This window comes from Juglans microcarpa x Juglans regia, chromosome 8S, assembly GCF_004785595.1.
Source record: "Juglans microcarpa x Juglans regia isolate MS1-56 chromosome 8S, Jm3101_v1.0, whole genome shotgun sequence".
Taxonomy (NCBI): domain Eukaryota; kingdom Viridiplantae; phylum Streptophyta; class Magnoliopsida; order Fagales; family Juglandaceae; genus Juglans; species Juglans microcarpa x Juglans regia.
In genome coordinates, this window is record NC_054609.1 from 8,047,796 (window position 1) to 8,065,803 (window position 18,008).

Consider the following 18,008-nt stretch of genomic DNA (forward strand, 5'->3'; position numbering starts at 1 on the left):
TAAATAAAAATAAAAAGTAAATGAACGGCCAGGACCCAAAACACGTGTCACTGATCGAAATATCGCGAACCGAAAAAGCTTTATCGAGAACGTTCCTCGCGCATCAGACCCGTCAATGCTTTTAACCTAATCTTTTGCCCTAATGGCACCGACTCCCTCTTTGTCGTACATATCCAACCGTCTATCTTTTCTAGTAAACCAATTACAGCCGTTAGATAAACCAAGATTTCGGTATAAATATTGTTCTCTTCTCTTATCATGTTTAATTCCAACTGCAGCGGCCGCTGGCTTTCCTCCACACGAAATCTATCCCTTCTCGCTTCTCCCAGATCTGTTACAATCCTCCTCGTTCCTTCGAATCCTACTTAAGATTCGACCAGATCGTTTCTCTGCACGCATTTCGATGTTGGATTTCTACTGTTTCGCTCTATGTGTCGCTGTCGGTCGTTGTACTTTTTTATCGCCAGATCTGGTTCGTTTTCGCTTCGGATGGGTAGATCTTGGATGAGAGAATTATAAAGGTATACTTGGATGATGTTCTTGCAAGTTCTGTTATTTTGAATTTTTTGGATTCTGAATGGAAGGATTGTTCTTTTCTTCCAATCAAGAAGCCGGGAAAGAATCCAGATCTGTTTATTCTTCTTTTCTTCCATTCAAGAAGTCTGGAAAGGAACCGGATCTGCTCGTACTCCATTTCGGATGTTCTATATTCATTTAGAGGAAGAGGTACTGAGTTGAAGCCTTTTTTCATCTTGGTCGTAGTTTAATTTTTCGGTTTCTTGGCTTCTTATGATCGGTAATTGTTGTTGGCTTTCAGAATTTGAAAAGATTATAGATGGGCCAGGGAATGGAATTGTTCTTGGTGGATTAGCGAGCTTTTCTTCTTATTGATGGCGAGAGAGTCGCTCGGAGCAGAATACAGTTGACAATCTGATTATGAGAAAGATAATTAGCGGGTTTGATACTATTGAGTGCATATTTAACATTTCCTGCATGATTGCTAAGATATGCTATGTTATTTATATCAACATGATTAGTCGAGAGGTGAAGATGGTGTGGGGCTTATGAGAGTATGGCATAGGATATTGTAAGGTGTTTTGGTCATGTATCGACCTTTGCCATGACAGGTGCGCTTGCATGGCAGGTCAACCACGCTTAATAAAAGTATTCATTTTTTGGTTTTGGGGGGAGGCGGCCCTGAGCTTCTTTTTCATTTTGGGCCGGCCTCCTCCTATGGTTGGTTTTGTGTGTGTGTGTGTGTGTGTGTGTGTGTCCCTCTCTCTCTCTCTCTCACTCTCACTCTCTACGCGATCCGTTATTGGTTCTCTGATCATTCCGCCAACTAAATGCTGCGTTGGACGTGGCTTTATCTTTGACACAAACGGGCTAATAAGGACGAGGCAACCCAATTTGGGTTAGCACTGATGGGATTCAGTTCTAGATTTCCATCCGAAAGGTATATCAATCTTCTATGTCAAATTTATAACCCCAAAAATATTATTTGGTGTCTAATCTTAAATGCTGCACTCTGGTTTTATGACTCTTTTTTAAGCATTAGGATCTGCAATATACTGTTATCAATATGAATTTGTAAGCATGAAAAGCATTGAGTTTCAGCTAGAACATGATATTTTTTCATGCTAACAAGAATTATTCCACTAATTGCAAACCACAAGATGCAATCTCCCGTGTCATGCATTCATAAATGAAAGAGTAGAAGTTTTTTAGTAGCCGTATTCAATCATAGTCACTTAGGCACTAGCTATCAAATTTTTTTTTATGAATAAGAAATTTTATTTAGACAAGTAGCAAGGCAAAGCCAAGAACACAGGAATGGCCATTTTATTTTAACCAAAATACTGGCAACTCTATTTGCAAGACTGTTATCGTCCTTGACAACATGTGAACAAAAGTGAATTTGCAAATCTTTGCCTGAATCTATGCTATTTTGGGTTTCTATCGTTCATATTGCGTTCACAAGTTTACGGGTGTTTGTCCCGTTTTGTTATCCTTGGGAGTGTTCATTATTTTACCCACTTTCAATGGTGGATGTGTTTGTACATTTTGGGGTTTGGTGTTTAGATGTCCTGTTGAGGGATCTTAATTTTGCATGCTGTAAGTTATTGTTCTTAATGATTAAAAGCTTCTGTATATGGAGAAATGTGCTCCCTAAGGGTAGGAATGGGCTTCTGCTGATATACACGAGTGAGTGCTGGGTTCGGCTCGAGGTGATGGCTGTTTTTGCTGCAAGATCAATGATGTTATTGGTGGCATACTCAAGACATCAAGCGGACTGTGGCAGCAGGTCATTATTTCAACCCAAATGGAAGCGGACTCATGGCTCTGTTAACTTCGAAGCCAGGTGATGGGTCTATTTTATGGTAAAGTTAAAGGGAAGCTTTCTGGTTCTCTTTTAATTGTCTGCATTTATGTTTATGTTTTTTGAATGAGGATGTTGTGGTTAGTTGTTTTTATTTTCGTCGCTTTAAAAAATTGTCATCTTTTTGTGTGTATCATTCTGGAAGGTGTTTGTAATTTGATTGTTCATTACATACTTGTAGCAATCATCAGCCAGTGACTATGATTTTGCAAACTGATTATTTTTTTTTGGAAGGATTTGCAGTCCTTACTGTGGGAGTCCTGGGAAATTGGGGTTGTATTTTGTTTGTGTTATAAACACTGTCCTCTGAATAGTTTTGATGGTTATACGATGCCTTCTTTTGTTATTTTGATGCTACCCACCTTGTTTGGGTTTTCTTTGTTTTGTGCTTTTCTTCTTGGAATTGACTGCTTGTGTCATTCTGATGACGGATCTTTTGTGCTTGTCAGGTGGAAAACACTACTCTTTTGTGGTGGAACTCCTGAGATATTATGTTTTTTGATGCAATTCTTGCAAATTCGCGGCCATTCATTGTCAATTCTGCAACTTCTTGTGTTTCTGTTGGAGCAGATGACACCGAGAGCGCTATGTCTCTTCCAGTTTAACGTGCAACCGCTGCTGATTACTACACAATTGTCGTTTTCTTTTGTAATTGACTTACCGAGTCAAGGTAAAATGCTAGTCTTAGAACAGGAAATTTGGTTCGCATGCGAAGATCCTATTTGAATATCATTTTATCTGTGTCATAGTTTCTAAAATGTGTAATCATGGTTTTAACTTTGTGGAAGTTGCTTTCATGTAGAACTACTACGGCGTTTGGTGGGGGTAGTTGGGGTTCTTACCTTCATTGAATTTGTATCGTGGCCTTGACTTCTACATTGAGTTCTATTCTCATAGTGGCCTTGATTTCTACAATATATATGTTTTAAGGTTTTGTAGTGTCCTTTAGAACGAAAGTTTGCAAAAAATTGTCTGAAATCTTTTATTGTTCTATGGTTACCCATCCTGATTTTCGATTATTTGGTGAATGTTATTTTATTTTTTTTAAATGTTTAAAAAAGTTTTATAGGGCATGAATATTAATGACGATGATGATTTTAGCAGTGGACAAATGCTGAAAAGTTTATGCAATCCTAGAAAGACTTCATATATATGGTTAATGGTGATGAAGAAGAAGGCTGATAAAGGTGAAAACGCAATTCTGTCTATTTATTTGTTTATTCTTGTACTTGCATTGATAGATGGATCCATAAGCTCAAATTGGTTAGAGCGCTCAAACTACAACGTGGTTTTGGTTTGGGAGGTTGTGGTTTGGGAGGTTGGTGGTTCGAATCCACTTGGATCTCTATTTTCCTTCCTTTTGATGTTTGTCATAAGATAAGATTTTTTGAAGTACTAAAACACTTGAGATTAAAAATAATATTAAATAAAAATATATTTTGTGTTAACTTTTTCCAGCCTATAAATTAGTAAGACTGTTAAAACATAGTATTAAAACACTTGATATTAAACAAAAAAATATTGAATAAGAAAAATAAATTTAGAGATTAAAATAAAAAATAAAAAATTTAAATAAATTAAAGTAAGATATAGCATCCAATTAAAATTTTAAAAAATCTGACTAATTCTTTGAAAATTGGGAAAAATGATTTGAAGTGTTAAAATTAATCGAAAAATTGGCAACGCATAAAATAATTATATATAATAATATAAATAAAAATAATTATAATTATATTTTATGATAATATAATTTATAATATAAAATTTTAATTTTAAATATGAAAATTTATTAGATAATATGTTTTAAACATAAAATATATATATTAATAATAATTTATGTCTTAATAAATTTTGAACATATTTTTTTTATAAAATACATAAATAAGTTACTATATTAATTATGTTGTCTTAATATTAATATTATTGAAACTGATAAAATCCAAAAACTTCCCTAGGATGTGAAAAAAAATAAATGAAAGAACTAATAACAAAAACACAATTATATTTTGGAATATAAATAATATATTCTTCTGTACATCGATTTTTTAATAAAATTAAAGTAGTCATCTTGAAATAAAAAATATTTAAAACAAAAAGAATTAGGGGCGGGGGCTCTAGCGTCTGCGCCTCCCTAGTTTTTCTCTCTTGTTTTTAATAATTTTTTAAACATCTTTAAATATTAAAAATAATAAATAATAAATTTACTGGTAGTTATTTTCTTAATTATTAAAAAAAGTAAACAAAATAAAAAAAAAACTTGCTGTCAAGCATTTCCTTTCTATTTAAGTATCAGTTTTTTATTTATTTAAGATATAATATAGTTTTTGTATTGAAAACGCTTGTTGCTATCTAACGCATTTTGATGCAAAGTGATTCATAATTGAGCTTCTCGTTTTGCCTCTACCCAACTTACGATTAATGGATCAAGTACTTCTTTGATGCAAAGACATTCCCGCAAGGCGAGTTTAGTGTGGAGCTCATGAGACATGCATTTTGACAAGAAGAAAGCTTCGACATGCCATGCCGGCGATAAGGTGGCTCCAGAGAGAATGTGCTTGTCTTTGTATGGTCGGATGAACAAATTATATTTTTAAGTTTGGTGTGTCATTTCTGATATATAATATATAAATTTGATTTATCTTAATTATTAATTCTCTTATAAATCAAATCCTATCATGTCCTTTTAAGTTTAGAAGATAAAGATATCATCCTCTACATCAAATTACAAGATAAAGATACCTTATCTTGTGATAATCTTTCATTAACTGGCATACATATGCCGTTCTTTACAACTTCAAAAAATATTTAGACATTCATTTACAGCAGGAACTAGTTATCTATCATACCTTTCACTAAAATTTTATGGCTGCAAAATCATGCAAAATTAACAGAGTTTAGCTACACAGATAATTACTGGGTCAAAACCAGCCCCGCAAGTTGGAGAAATGACCAAGTTAGCTGCTGGATTTAGATTTTGAAGGAACCTAGTGTATGGTAGGTCTAATGAAAGTTTCGTGTAGTTGATTGGTATGTTCGGACTAGCAACCCAACTCCGATTCCGATTCCAAGGCAAACACCAAGCCCAATCCCAACACCAACTCTCACACCAGCATTGAACCAGGACAATTCACCATCTTCACCATCTATGTATTCCGTCCTCCAAGACAAGTTATTGTACTCATTTTCATTTTCTGCTACCTACATTTCACAAAAACCAAATAATTGGGACAGGCTAAAAGAATAAAAGCATATATAAATGTTCTTCACATACACATACATGAAGTATAAAAGAATGCAAAAGTCCAGAGGTGGAACAATCAAAGAAAATATAGGTGGTACATATAAATACTATCACATCCACCATGTCCTTTTGACATTCTCCATATCATCATCCAAGAGTAACATTTAACAAATACAAATCATTCCATGCAAGCACCATGATATACCCCAGATCCAATTCAACTGTGTAATAACATTCACAGGCATTTTTTAAGCTCAGGGAAAAAGAAGACAGTTCTTTAATTTATAATCTCTCAAAAGAGCATAATTTTTTGCAGCTGCCTAACAGAAGTATCTAAGAGATTCAATATCCAAGGTTTAGTCTTGCAGGGAGTTTTTATCATAGCTCAAAGCATCATAACTGGAGGAGAAAATTGTCCGAGCAAAGGGGCCATTGTCAAATTGCTGAAAAAAGTATGAATTTGCAAGACACAAGGCATTATTGATTGAAAAAATCCAAAAATATTCAAGTTAATTCTCCCCCCCCCACCCCCGTCCCCACCAAAAAAAAAAAAAAAAAAAAAAAAAAAGGATAACGGATTTTGAGTTTTGCCCCATTGATTCGAAAACATATAAATAAAAAAAGTCAAATTGCATGGGAAAAACCTTTTTTTTTTTTACAAGTAAAAAGAGATTATATTAATCCACGTAATTAATCCCGAGTACACATGAAATATAAAGAACGAGCCTAATTACAAACTACACGCTACGAAAAGTAGCATAAAAGTCATTAAAACCTGTTCCATTCAATACAAATAGATGAAGCTCAAAGCAACAATGTATGGAAAAAAAAAGGCCCTAAAACCATCCGAAGAGCGTTCCCTATTGTCGAAACGACCATTTCTTTCATTCCATGTGCACCACATTAGGCATAGAGGCACCATCTTCCAAACAGCTGCAATGTGATGATTGCCCTGGATCCCTCTCCAACATGACAATAAATCTATCACCCTCCTAGGCATTACCCATGTGATACTGAGCCTACTGAAGATTTCATCCCATAAAGCCTTGACTATTTCACAATGAAGAAGTAGGTGATCTGCTGATTCACTATTGTGTTTGCACATGAAGTACCAATCTATTATGTAGAGGCCACGCTTTTTCAGCTTGTCGATAGTCAATATTTTCCCATGGGATGCCAACCATCTGAAGAAGGCAACCTTGAGGGGAGCAATGCTCCTCCAAATTCTCTTCCATGGGAAGGCATTGGAGGAGTGAGCCTTGTAATATGATCGGATTGAAAATTTCTTGTTCCCTGTAAGTGTCCAAAATAATCTATCCTCCCCTCCTGCCTGTATTTTAAGCACATATAACACGCTGTAAAAATTAGCAATGTCTCCCATCTCCCAATCCTGTACAACTCTAGTAAATCTCACGGACCAATGAAGGGAATCAATGGAGATGTTCATATTATCAGCCACGGAGGCACACTTATATGACGCAATCCTATAAAGAGGGAAAAGCGTTTCTCAAAGCAACATCACCACACCAAATATCGTGCCAAAACCTAATTCGCATGCCCCTTCCCACCTCAAGTTTGAAATTAACGAGTAAATCTTCCCATCCATTCCGAATAAATTTCCAAACTCCCACGCCGTAAACCCCTCTTACTACATTAGAGCACCAACCTCCCCAAATGCTCCCATATTTAACATTGATGTTCCTCCAAAGAGCATCCCTTTCCTGACGATACCGCCATAACCATTTTCCAAAAAGGGCCTTGTTGAAGGTTCTAAATTTTCTTACCCCCAACCAGCCACAAGACAAAGGGGTGTAGACTTTATCCCATTTAATCAAATGTAATTTTTTCTCATCCTCTAACCCTCCCCACAAGAAGTCATGGAAAATTTTCTCCATTCAATTTGCCACTCCTGCAGGCAAAGGAAATAAAGATAAAAAGTACGTTGGGAGATTAGATAATGTACTCTTGATTAGTGTCATTCTACTGCCTTTAGACAAGTAAATTCTCTTCCAACCTGCCAGTTTGCATTTGATTTTCTCGACAATCCCATCCCACATTGCCTTGGATTTATAAGGAGCCCCCAAAGGGAGTCCAAGGTATACTTCATAGGCAAGGATGACACCTTGCAACCCAAGATGGCAACCACTTCGCTTAATTTATTAACCAAGCCAATTGGAACTATTTCGGATTTAGATAAATTCACCTTAAGACTGAAGATAGCTTCAAAGCAAAGTAGGAGGGCTCTCAAGGAGCAAATCTGATTAGGATCTGGATCACAAAAAATAAACGTATTATCGGCGAAAAGGAGATGAGAGATTGATAAACTACCATGTGAGGAACCACCTAATAAGAAGTCCGAGATGAAACCCCTATCCACCACCCCTCCAACATTCTACTCAGCACATCCATCACTAAAATGAATAAAAGTGGGATAAAGGATCCCCTTGTCTCAAGCCCCAAAAACTGTTGAAGAAGCCTTTCGGAGTGCCATTGACCAAAATTGAGAATCTGACTGTTGTGATATAATGTTTTATCTATTGACACCATCTTTCTCCAAAGCCATACCTACCAAGTATATACAAGAAGAAATTCCAGTACACATAATCAAAAGCTTTCTCCATATCCAATTTACATAAGATACCCGGGGTGCCGTCTTTGACTCTATTCTCTAGCATTCATTAGCAATAAGGACCGAGTCTAGAATTTGTCTTCCTTTAACAAAGGTATTTTGTAACTTTGAGATGATCTTCCCCATAACTTCGCTTAGCCGCTTAGCTAGAACTTTTGTAATGATCTTGTAAACCCCACTCACCAAACTTATGGGATGGAAGTCTTGCACCTCCACCTCCACCTCCACCGACCTTAACCTTTTTGGAATAAGGGCGATGAAAGAGGCATCAAGGCTCTTTTCAAATTTCATAAATGAGTGAAATTCAAGAAAAACCTTCATGAGATCCTACTTGAAAAAGTCCCAACAAGCTTGAAAGAAAGCCATTGTGAAGCCATTAGGACCTGGTGCTTTGTCTTTGTCTAGCCCTTTTAGCACGCTGAGCACCTTATCCTCTTTAAACGGACACTCCAACCAAGCCGCACTTGATTGTTCAATCGAATTGAAAACTAGTCTGTCTACCTTGGGCCTCCATTGGTATTGCTCCATCAGAAGCTTGTCATAAAAGTGGACAATGTGATCCTTAATAGCGACTCTGTCTGACAAAACCCTGCCTTCTGAGAGAAGAACCTCAATGGCGTTGTTTCTTCGATCAAAATTAGCTACTTTGTGGAAGAACTTTGTGCTATTATCCCCTAGGGCCCAAGATTTTCATCTCCAAGAAATCTCCTCCATAAGAGTATTTTTTGCAGCTCAGCTACTACAATAATTTTCCTTGCCTTATCATCAACCGAAAGAGCCCCATTTGCCTCTTTTTCATCAAATTGCTGCAGCTCTTAAACAAATTGTTCTGCTGGTCATTAATGTTCCCAAAGACTTCCATATTCCATATTCTTAGATTGCTTTTCAAAGTTTTAAGTTTTCCGGCTAAAACAAACCTAGGAGTGCACGTGAGTTGATATGAGGCCCACCACAATCTAGCTTTCTCCGTAAACCCGTCGACCTTCAACCACATGTTCTCGAATTTAAAGTATATCTGTCCCTCATGAAGACCCCCACAATCTAATAAGAGGGGAAAGTGATCAGAGCAAAGCCTAGGGAGCCGTTTTTGGCATAGGTTGGGAAAGTGGGCCCCTTAAGAAGGAGAGACAATGAACCTGTCCAACCTAGACCAGGTGATCCCGTTAGACCAAGTGAAGTCTCACTCCCGCTAAAGGCAGATCAACCAAGTCCATCTCAAAAATTAAAGCTGAGAAGTCAACCATGGTTGAACCCATGCTAGAATCCCCCGACCTTTTGCTCAGAAACCGAGTGATGTTGTTGAAGTCTCCTCCAATACACCACGGGACATCCCACCAACTGCACAGGCTAGCAATCTCATCCCAGAGAAGTTTTCTATTGCTGTCATCATTTGGCCCGTAAACTTCTAGGAACCCCTAACCGAAACCATCTTCCACATTCGAGAAAGAACAAGCTACTGAAAATTCACCGACGTAATCCTCCACCAAATTAACTGCTCTCTTATCCCACATCACTATAATGCCCCCTGAAGCACCCTTGGAAGCAAGGGTGGTCCATCCCGCATAAGAGCAATTCCACAAACTTCTTATCGTGTGCCTGTCAATAGACTTAAGCTTAGTCACCTGCGAACAAATCGCATCTGCCTTCCATTCCCGTATTAAATTCTTCACTCTAAGGTGCTTGCTCAGGACATTCCATGAAATGATCTTGGGCTTCATGGAATGCCAATGTTCACCCTGTCATTGTGTCTCCCCTTGCTCGCACTTCCTTCCATTGCATCATAGTTTATGGAGTAAGCAAGCCTCTTAAGCTCCCTATCTTTTGTAGCGGTAGATTTGGAAAGGAGGGGCTGCCCTGCTTCTATGGCGGTGAGTAGAGCTTTAAACTAGTCCTCAAATCCTTCTTAGGAGATCCCGATGTAATAAAGAATTTCGTTTACCTTTTGAAGGACCCAATCAGATTGTAAGCCAGCACATGAAGGCGCTGGTGGCAACGAACAGATGGGACTAGGCACATCCTCGTAATCCCCTAGTTCATTTAACGCAGTATCAACTCCAAACTCCTTGCATACTAATTGTAATTTGGACCCAATTGATTCATCATCCGAGAGCACCCCATCATTTGATGACTCAACATCCTCTTCTGTTGATGTGCACAAAACCCTGGAGGGAGTCTCTACATCTACAACAGTAAGAGTTCCCCTGACATTAGCAACTTCACATGTCATTGGGTGAAAGCCATGAGCCCTTAGTGAAACCTCTGAGGGTTGTAAAGAATCGATAATGTGCTGAGGGCCATCGTAAACTTCAAACTGAGGCAGCCTAGTTGAGGATGATGCCTCTTCACAGTTGTTCCTCCCATCCGAGGCCGAGAACTGCTCCAAACTTCGAACCATAGGTTCTCTGGTGGTCGGCGGCCCTTTTTGTGTTGTTGGCGAGCTCCTAGAGGCCAGGGGATAGACGACGACTTCCATCTCGACCAACCCAGCCAAATCCGTTGGCTTCACTATCGAGCCTTGTGGTCCTACTAGTGGCCGTAGAGTCGCCGAAGACCGGCGATTCATTTTGTGTTGGTGGTGGGGCTGCCAAATCGACCACCGGAGGGATTGAGCTTATTAGGCCTGTGATAGAGGGATCACGAGCCCGAGATATTTCCTTAGCCCGCCATTCAGAATGGATGGGCCTAATGGGCTCGACCCTTTCCATCCTTACAAAGGGCTCACCGCCCCCCTCGTGCTTTGGCCCAGCCTAGATGCCTCCCTTACAGACACTTCCATCCTCACGGACCCTCCCATGCGCTGACCGAATCCCACCATTTCAATTTGCTCACTGCCCAAACCCATAACCATACTCAAGCTCAAGTCTACTTTTTTCATCAACACGTTAACTTCCTCTAATACTCCAGACAAATGAGCTCTAACAACCCACAGGACACCTTCCACTTCCCCCACCTTCATGCATTCATTAGAGGAACCCCCCCTACCCACAAGGCAATGACCGTTATCACCTTCAACACTGGGCACCTTGCCCTTCGTTGCCATGGCAAAGCTACACCCTGCCAGGGAACTTGCTGGTAACCTCAAAACAGAGGCATACGAGACACCATTGGAGGGGAGGAGCCTCCCTGGCTCCAGCCCATTACCAAACACCCTACCTCGACGTAGGCCACCCTCTGTTTGCACCCCATTGAAGCCAGCCACTTTTTTGAGGTGGTATGTGAACCCTTCCCAGCTACTGCCCTTTGTGCCTTCAAGGACAATCAGAGAGCCCCTCCTCCTGCCATTCCCAAACTCCTCCAAGAGCAAGAAGCATCCTTTGGAGTTAATGTGGTATTGAATGGTGAGAACCCCGTTACCTGCCCTCAGTTTTCTGAAGAACCCTTCACTCTGGCGAGAGTCAAGGGCTTCCTCAACCATCTTTACCACCCATGAAGTCGACGTCCCGTTTATGAGTGGAGGATTGGGTGTGTGCAATTTGAGGATTTTCAATAAAGCGTTATTGGGGAAATGGTTATGGAGGTATCACTTGGAGGGAGAGTCATTGTGGAAGGAAGTTGTTGACTCTAGATATGGAGGTGCTCGGGGTGGTTGGTGTACCAATGTAGTGAGTGGGGGGGGGGGGGCATGGCGTGGGTTTGTGGAGATATATTGGGGGGGCTGGCAATGTTTTGAAAACAATATCCACTTTGTGGTTGGATTGGGCACGAGAATCAGGTTTTGGTAGGAGAGGGCCTTCCTAGCTCTCTATAGTATTGCAGCTAATAGGGAGGCTTCAGTAGCGAACTTGCTTGTGTTTGTCCATGGTTCTCATCAGTGGACTATCCTATTCACTCGAAAAAATCATGATTGGGAATTGTCTACAGTTTCAGAATTTTTCAGCTTGATATATTCCTCAGGAAGTATAACGGTACAGAGTGATAGGTTACAATGGAGGTCCAGTGGCATCAAGAAGTTCACAGTGAAAGCTTATTATAAAATCCAGGCCTCACAAGGTAATGTATCTTTCCCGTGGAAAAGTATATGGAGGACTCGCGTACCTTCCAAAGTGGCTTTCTTTGTGTGGACTACGGCTCTTGGGAGCATTCTAACCATAGACAACTTAAGGAAAATGGGTCTCATTGTGCTGGATTGGTGTTATTTGTGCAAAAAACATGGAGAATCAGTGGACCATCTATTATTGCATTGTGAGGTGACAAGAGAGCTGTGGGAAGGGATATTTAGTAGAGTGGGCGTCGCTTGGGTTATGCCGTTAAATGTGGCTGACCTGCTTGCTTGCTGGAAGGGTATCCAAGGCTATCCCCAAGTGGCAGCAGCAGCATGTAAAATGATCTCGTTGTGCATTATGTGGTGTATTTGGACGGAAAGGAATGCGCGGTGACTCAAAGATAGGAAAAAAACAGTGGCGGAGCTTCATAATTTTTTTCTACACACTTTACTCCTGTGGTTTTCAACCATTGTTTTGAATGGAAACGATGTGCATGATTTCCTATCTTTAATTTAGTGTTTTAGAATGTATTTAGGCTTTTTCTTCTGTATACTCCGTGTGTACATGGGCTATGCCTATTTTCATTCATATAAATGAAACTTACTTCTTACTTATAAAAAAAAACAAAGAAAAAACATAACCATTCTTCTGTTCCTCTCAGTGATACGAAAGCTATTATCGCCCACCTTCGAAAAAATGGAAGTTTTTATTCCACCGTGAAACGCCTAACTCCCTCCATTTGAGCTATGAAGAAAGGAGCAGTAATAGGAAGAAAAGAAACAAAAGGAAGTGGGAAAGATCCCAACAAGAATCGACGAGAATAGAGAGGTCAGCTCCGGCAAGAAGCGTCGAAGAAGGGATTACGTGCGTGAATGAGGACAGAGAAATTGTACGGAGAGAAAATAGTACCAAGCCTTTCTATTCCTAAATCTTGCATGGATTTCCAAAAGTTCTAGAAATCTCATATATAAATTCCAAGCAAGTATGTTTGTGCGAAACAAACACTAGAATAAAACAATTGTTCTCCATCTCAGTGACGTGAAATTCAGTTACTCTTTTTCTGGGTTTGTCATTTAATCATAGTTCTTATACATACAATGCTACAAGAAACAAGCCTTATGACTTACTATGATAAATTGAGATATATTCGTATTCAAAAGGAAATGTATGTTAAACCTAGAAAACAAATAACGTTTGGATCTGACAATACCATACCATCAAAAGGTACAATGGCCCGAGCGACCAGACTTAACATAAATGTAGCCACTGGAGACATTCTAAAAAGGGTGAAATAGGTTCTTTTAGAATCAATTTTAAACCATCTGCTAGAGGTTGTAACAATCCACACGATCCCACTACATTAGGCCCCTTTTGACGTTGCAGAAAAGCCATTACTTCACGTTCAGCTAGCACTGGAAAGTTCTCTTCTAGGATAGTTTTATAACTAAGTGACTTTTGCATTTAAGTCTTGTTTGGTCTTATTTTTTTGCATAAGCATGTACCCATATAGAGAGACTGTGGCCCCGTTTGGAACTTGGACTGAATTGAGATCAACTCAGTTCAGTCTAATTTTAAGTTGACTCTAAAATATCCAAACACCCAACTCTCAAATCATTATTTCAACTTCCTATAAATACATCTAAAATACATCTTAACATCCAAATACATCTAAACTCATCTTAGATGGACCCCACAAAACTCACTCTACCATCTCAATTCACTATTATTCATAAGGAACTCAACTCATTTCAACTCAGCTCAATATCCAAATGGGGCCTATATCTATTTATCTTCTTACGTACTTTCGTAGGTTGTGCCCCTAAAAAAATTTCCTAGTTCTGCCTCTGATTGCATTCTGTATTTACCAAGAAAAGTGAAGATGATATTTCTCAAATAGTGAAACCATATTTCAGTCTTTCAAAAGTTTCCAAAACTTACATAAACCTAAAACATTGAGTTCAGATTCGTATTAACTCGATACAAACTTAGGCCTCTCATCCCCATATGCATAAAGGTACACATAATAAACGCATGACGGCTACTCAATAAAATTTATAATACTAATTCTTTACTGCTAGGAGAAAAGATGAAGATCTTTTTCATGGCAGTTTCCATAGGCATGCATACTATACATTTCCTAAAGGACAATGAGGTGCGGGAAAGGACTAATTTGACCGAGCGTGCAAGGACAGCAAGCAAACAGAACAATCTGATATAAAAACTAAAGCTTCGACCTGTATCAAGTTAATTAAGTTCCAGAAACATACAATACATTTGATAGTCATCGATTATTCCCATCCTGGTTTCTTGCCAATATGGACTATGGCAAATCTAATTCCAAAATCAGAAGCTCCAATAATTCAGAGTGCATTAATGACCAAACATTGACATGCAAGCAACTCTATCTGTCAGGGACATCCAAACAGGAACCACGATTTATTGGCTTGGTCTTAGATGCTCATGGAACAAAACAGAAATTATAAACAACCCCTTTAAGCTCAAGCACGTGTAATGTAGCTCCCAGCTGCTGATAACGGCCTTGTTTGGATGGAAGATTTATTATTGACAATTTTTAGGTTTATAAAAGTGACCCGGTCTATAGAAAATATATTCGTTAGATTTGAAAGATATTGAGATTTACAGGAAATATGTGTGGGAAAAAGTCCCTAAGATGTGCATTTTTTAGTTTGTACTAAAGCTGTTTTTCTTTTTAATTTTCTTGGTACGGAGACAAATGAATAGAGAAAATTTGATTAGACATTTTTTTTAGATATAGAAAGTTTGATTTAAAAGACTATGTGTTTGGGTAGCCTAGAAAGACTATAAAAAAATTGGAGTGGACCCCACACGTGCAGGCCATGCTCTCCACTCTGGCTTTGGGATGAGGCCCATGGAAAGGTCTTCCCATCATTTAAAAACTTGTGCCCTGCCCATACCCCCACGACACAAGTAAGATAAGATTCTCTTTGCTCTCCCAGACATCAATGTGTAACAAAAAAATTGGCCCTTTTGTAACAAGAAACAAGCGTCAAGACAGGAAGCATGTAGGTGGGCTTACAGACATGTAAGCAAACATTATTATTCAACCGCACTGTAGTTTTTGATCATAGAAATCCGTCCCTTGCAATGAAGGGGTTGTTTAGTCACTCATTGATTGGAAAACCAAAAATAACCACAAAAAACCTGGCTCCCCTCAACATGCAAATACCAGCTCTGAACTAAAGCACTAAATGAAAGCCAAAAAATCAAAACCAGAGAAACAAAGAGAACTTCTCACAATGTGAATTTCAATATCAAACATGTTCCAGCAAAATTACCTGCAGATCTTCAGGGGACATATTTTTGTGGGATTCAGTAGTCTCATACTCTGGAATCACATCCAACATGCCATTCCTGTTGTGCTTCTTTCGAAAACCCAGTTGTAAAGTCTTGGTTAAGATGATAGGTGTTCCAGAGAAGCAACCTGCGACATAAACCTCCATTGTTGGTGTCGAAAACTCAGGGCCACCTAGTTGTTTCCCCTTTAAGAATCCAGTGCCCGCGGTGATCACTGGTTCACAATTCATATTCCACCGTTTGGTGCTGTTTTTCAATTCCCCCATGAAACCATTGCTATTAGACATCTCCAAAACCCCAGAGAGAATGAGATCTTCTTTATCGAAAACCTCGAATTTCACACTCCCTGTCAACCTTATACTGTCTGTGCCCACAAAGGTGGCCTCTTCTGATTTCTTATCTACCCGGTTCCTTCTAAGAAGGGAACAGACTCCATCAGAGTAACTGCTACTTCTAGCACCATTGACTTCCAAAACAGTGTCAGGGCTTAGAGGAATATGATTCAGAGTAAGAAACTCAGGGGTTGAATCATCAACATGGAAATGGCTGATCCTCACGTAGAAGACTCTCAGATCAAACCAAGGCGATGATAGATTGATACAGGGTTGGTACCTAATAAGTTGAAGCTTATGATTGGCCGATTCACCATTGCTCAATGTTGTTTTACAAGAACCCTCCATAGCTCAGCAGGTTGATATTCACCAATAAACCTTCGAATTATATTAACTATGATAATGGAGATGCCATCCCAGAAACTATGCAAGTTGGAATCCGTTCGCCCATGAAAAACCTGGTTCAAAAACCAACAGAGAATTTTGTTGTTCAGATAAGCACAAACAATAACTCAGTCTCTCTTTCCCTGGATCGAATTAAAAAGATGAAAAGGGAAAAATAAAATGACATCTCAGATCAATAACGAACAGAAAAAAGCTAAATAAAGCCAGCCCTTGCCATGCCAGTTATCAAGGGATAAAAATAGAAATACCAACCAGAAGAACCGAAACCTTTGGAATATGGAAAAAATGAAGACCTCACTAACGGCAATGGAATGAAAGCTGACCAAAAGCAATCATCCCCCCCCCCCCCCCCCCCCCAAAAAAAAAAAAAGCAGAGCTCAGATCAGATTAGAACTAACTAGATGTATTGGAGAGGAGACAAAGTCCAATTCATAGATGATCTTCTTAGCAACAGAAACTGGCGGAGGAAGAAGCTCAAAAGATGTTTAGAAATCAGAAAAGAAGTACCATGAAACAAATTAAGAATTTAGCATGGCAGGCATATACCACAGAACAGGAAATCAAGTGATTTGGATTTAAAAAAGAGAGAAAAAAGGCACCCACCAGCAACCCCAGGAATATACAGCCAACCAAAAGAGATCTCACTTTTCTACCGACATTTTAATAAGCAGAAGATTGAAGAACCTATCCATTCTCCAACGAAAATAAGATAAAAGAAGGGAAAAAAGAAAGAAAGAACAGTTGCCAGATATCCCAACAAAATGCCGGCTATTTTTGTATAACACGTACGTGTCCTGTCACTGTGTCACACGCCCCGCCAAGTATACATCTCTCTCTCTCTAGAATGCTACAGAACCACAAACGATTACGTAGTTTTCACCGGAAATAAAACTCACCCAGAAAATCTTTCATCCCCTAGCTGGATTCGAACTACTAGTTGACACCCATATGATTCTTATATGAATTGACGTCTCAAATTGTTTTCGGGCCGCCAAGGTTGGAGCTTTCGATTCCCGGAAAGCAAATCTCGTGGTCGGTCACCAGGCAACCATTTAAATAGACGACCACTTCATGCTTTAATTTGGTTTCTTTTTATGTTCTTTATTTTTCTGGGTCTGATAAATCGAGAAAATTACAGAGGAATCTCGAAAAAATAAGACTCCCAAAATTGTGAATTGTTGCGTGACGGGGATTCTGAATGAATCCGACGGGTTTTCAGTTTTGCCCCTTTTCGTTTTGGGGGCGTGCGCATAATATCTTGGAATGGAATGGAAATGGGCCTCTCTGACCCAAATATTAGGATCTTATCCGATTGCTGTGGGTAAGAATTTGGATTCACGCTGCCGGCCAGTGCGTTTTGAAAGGGATGTTAACACAGTCCTAAAGGGTACACAACGGCTAATGTGGGCTGTGCAGGGACGGCAATCATAAAGCTGAGTAAAAATTCGAAAATCAGATTTTGATTTTGGCTCCGTTTTGGTTTTGATAAGTTGGAGTTGGAATTCACCCTCCGACTCCAACTGGTGACTCCGACTTGGATTTTGATATTTTACATATTTTTATAAAAAATTTATTTTTTATATATTTATCATATATAATTATAACTTATATAGTTAGTTAAATATTAGCATGTACAAACAAATGTACCTAAAATAATACACTTATACTATAATATAAATTGACTAATAATAATTTAATATAT

The 18,008-nt window shown here is 38.9% G+C and overlaps 1 protein-coding gene and 2 long non-coding RNA genes across 8 annotated transcripts; 2 read left to right on the forward strand and 1 right to left on the reverse strand.

Moving 5' to 3' along the window:
* The first annotated feature begins 254 nt into the window (after positions 1-254).
* Positions 255-3,128, forward strand: LOC121244663. 2 transcript variants are annotated; one of them, XR_005936471.1, is made up of 4 exons: positions 255-521; positions 609-726; positions 818-2,362; positions 2,830-3,128. It is a non-coding gene; the product is annotated as an uncharacterized LOC121244663 (long non-coding RNA). The 2 variants fall into 2 exon arrangements; XR_005936472.1 differs by having other exon boundaries at positions 612-726.
* Positions 3,129-3,318: 190 nt separating this feature from the next.
* On the forward strand, positions 3,319-5,024 carry LOC121244664. The gene is made up of 2 exons (XR_005936473.1): positions 3,319-3,567; positions 4,751-5,024. It is a non-coding gene; the product is annotated as an uncharacterized LOC121244664 (long non-coding RNA).
* A 91-nt stretch (positions 5,025-5,115) lies between these two features.
* On the reverse strand, positions 5,116-17,471 carry LOC121244661 (uncharacterized protein At1g01500-like). 5 transcript variants are annotated; one of them, XM_041142825.1, is made up of 3 exons: positions 17,203-17,471; positions 15,551-16,359; positions 5,116-5,578 (listed from the first exon to the last, which is right to left on the reverse strand). In XM_041142825.1, the coding sequence occupies exons 2-3, from the start codon at positions 16,247-16,249 to the stop codon at positions 5,381-5,383; spliced, it is 897 nt and encodes a 298-aa protein (XP_040998759.1). In that variant the 5' UTR covers positions 16,250-16,359; positions 17,203-17,471; the 3' UTR covers positions 5,116-5,380. The 5 variants fall into 5 exon arrangements, with proteins under 5 accessions (XP_040998759.1, XP_040998758.1, XP_040998760.1 ...); XM_041142824.1 differs by lacking the exon at positions 17,203-17,471 and adding an exon at positions 16,910-17,051; XM_041142826.1 differs by lacking the exon at positions 17,203-17,471 and adding an exon at positions 16,910-17,037 and having other exon boundaries at positions 15,551-16,428.
* Positions 17,472-18,008: the final 537 nt, after the last annotated feature.

What these genes read in the sequence shown, in the direction of transcription:
- LOC121244661 (XM_041142825.1), bottom strand. Translation starts at nt 16,249, where the DNA reads ATGGAGGGTTCTTGTAAAACAACATTGAGCAATGGTGAATCGGCCAAT. An exon ending in TGTCCCCTGAAGATCTGCAG is followed by an intron (nt 5,579 to 15,550) that starts GTAATTTTGCTG and finishes TGTGAAATGTAG; the next exon opens with GTAGCAGAAAATGAAAATGA.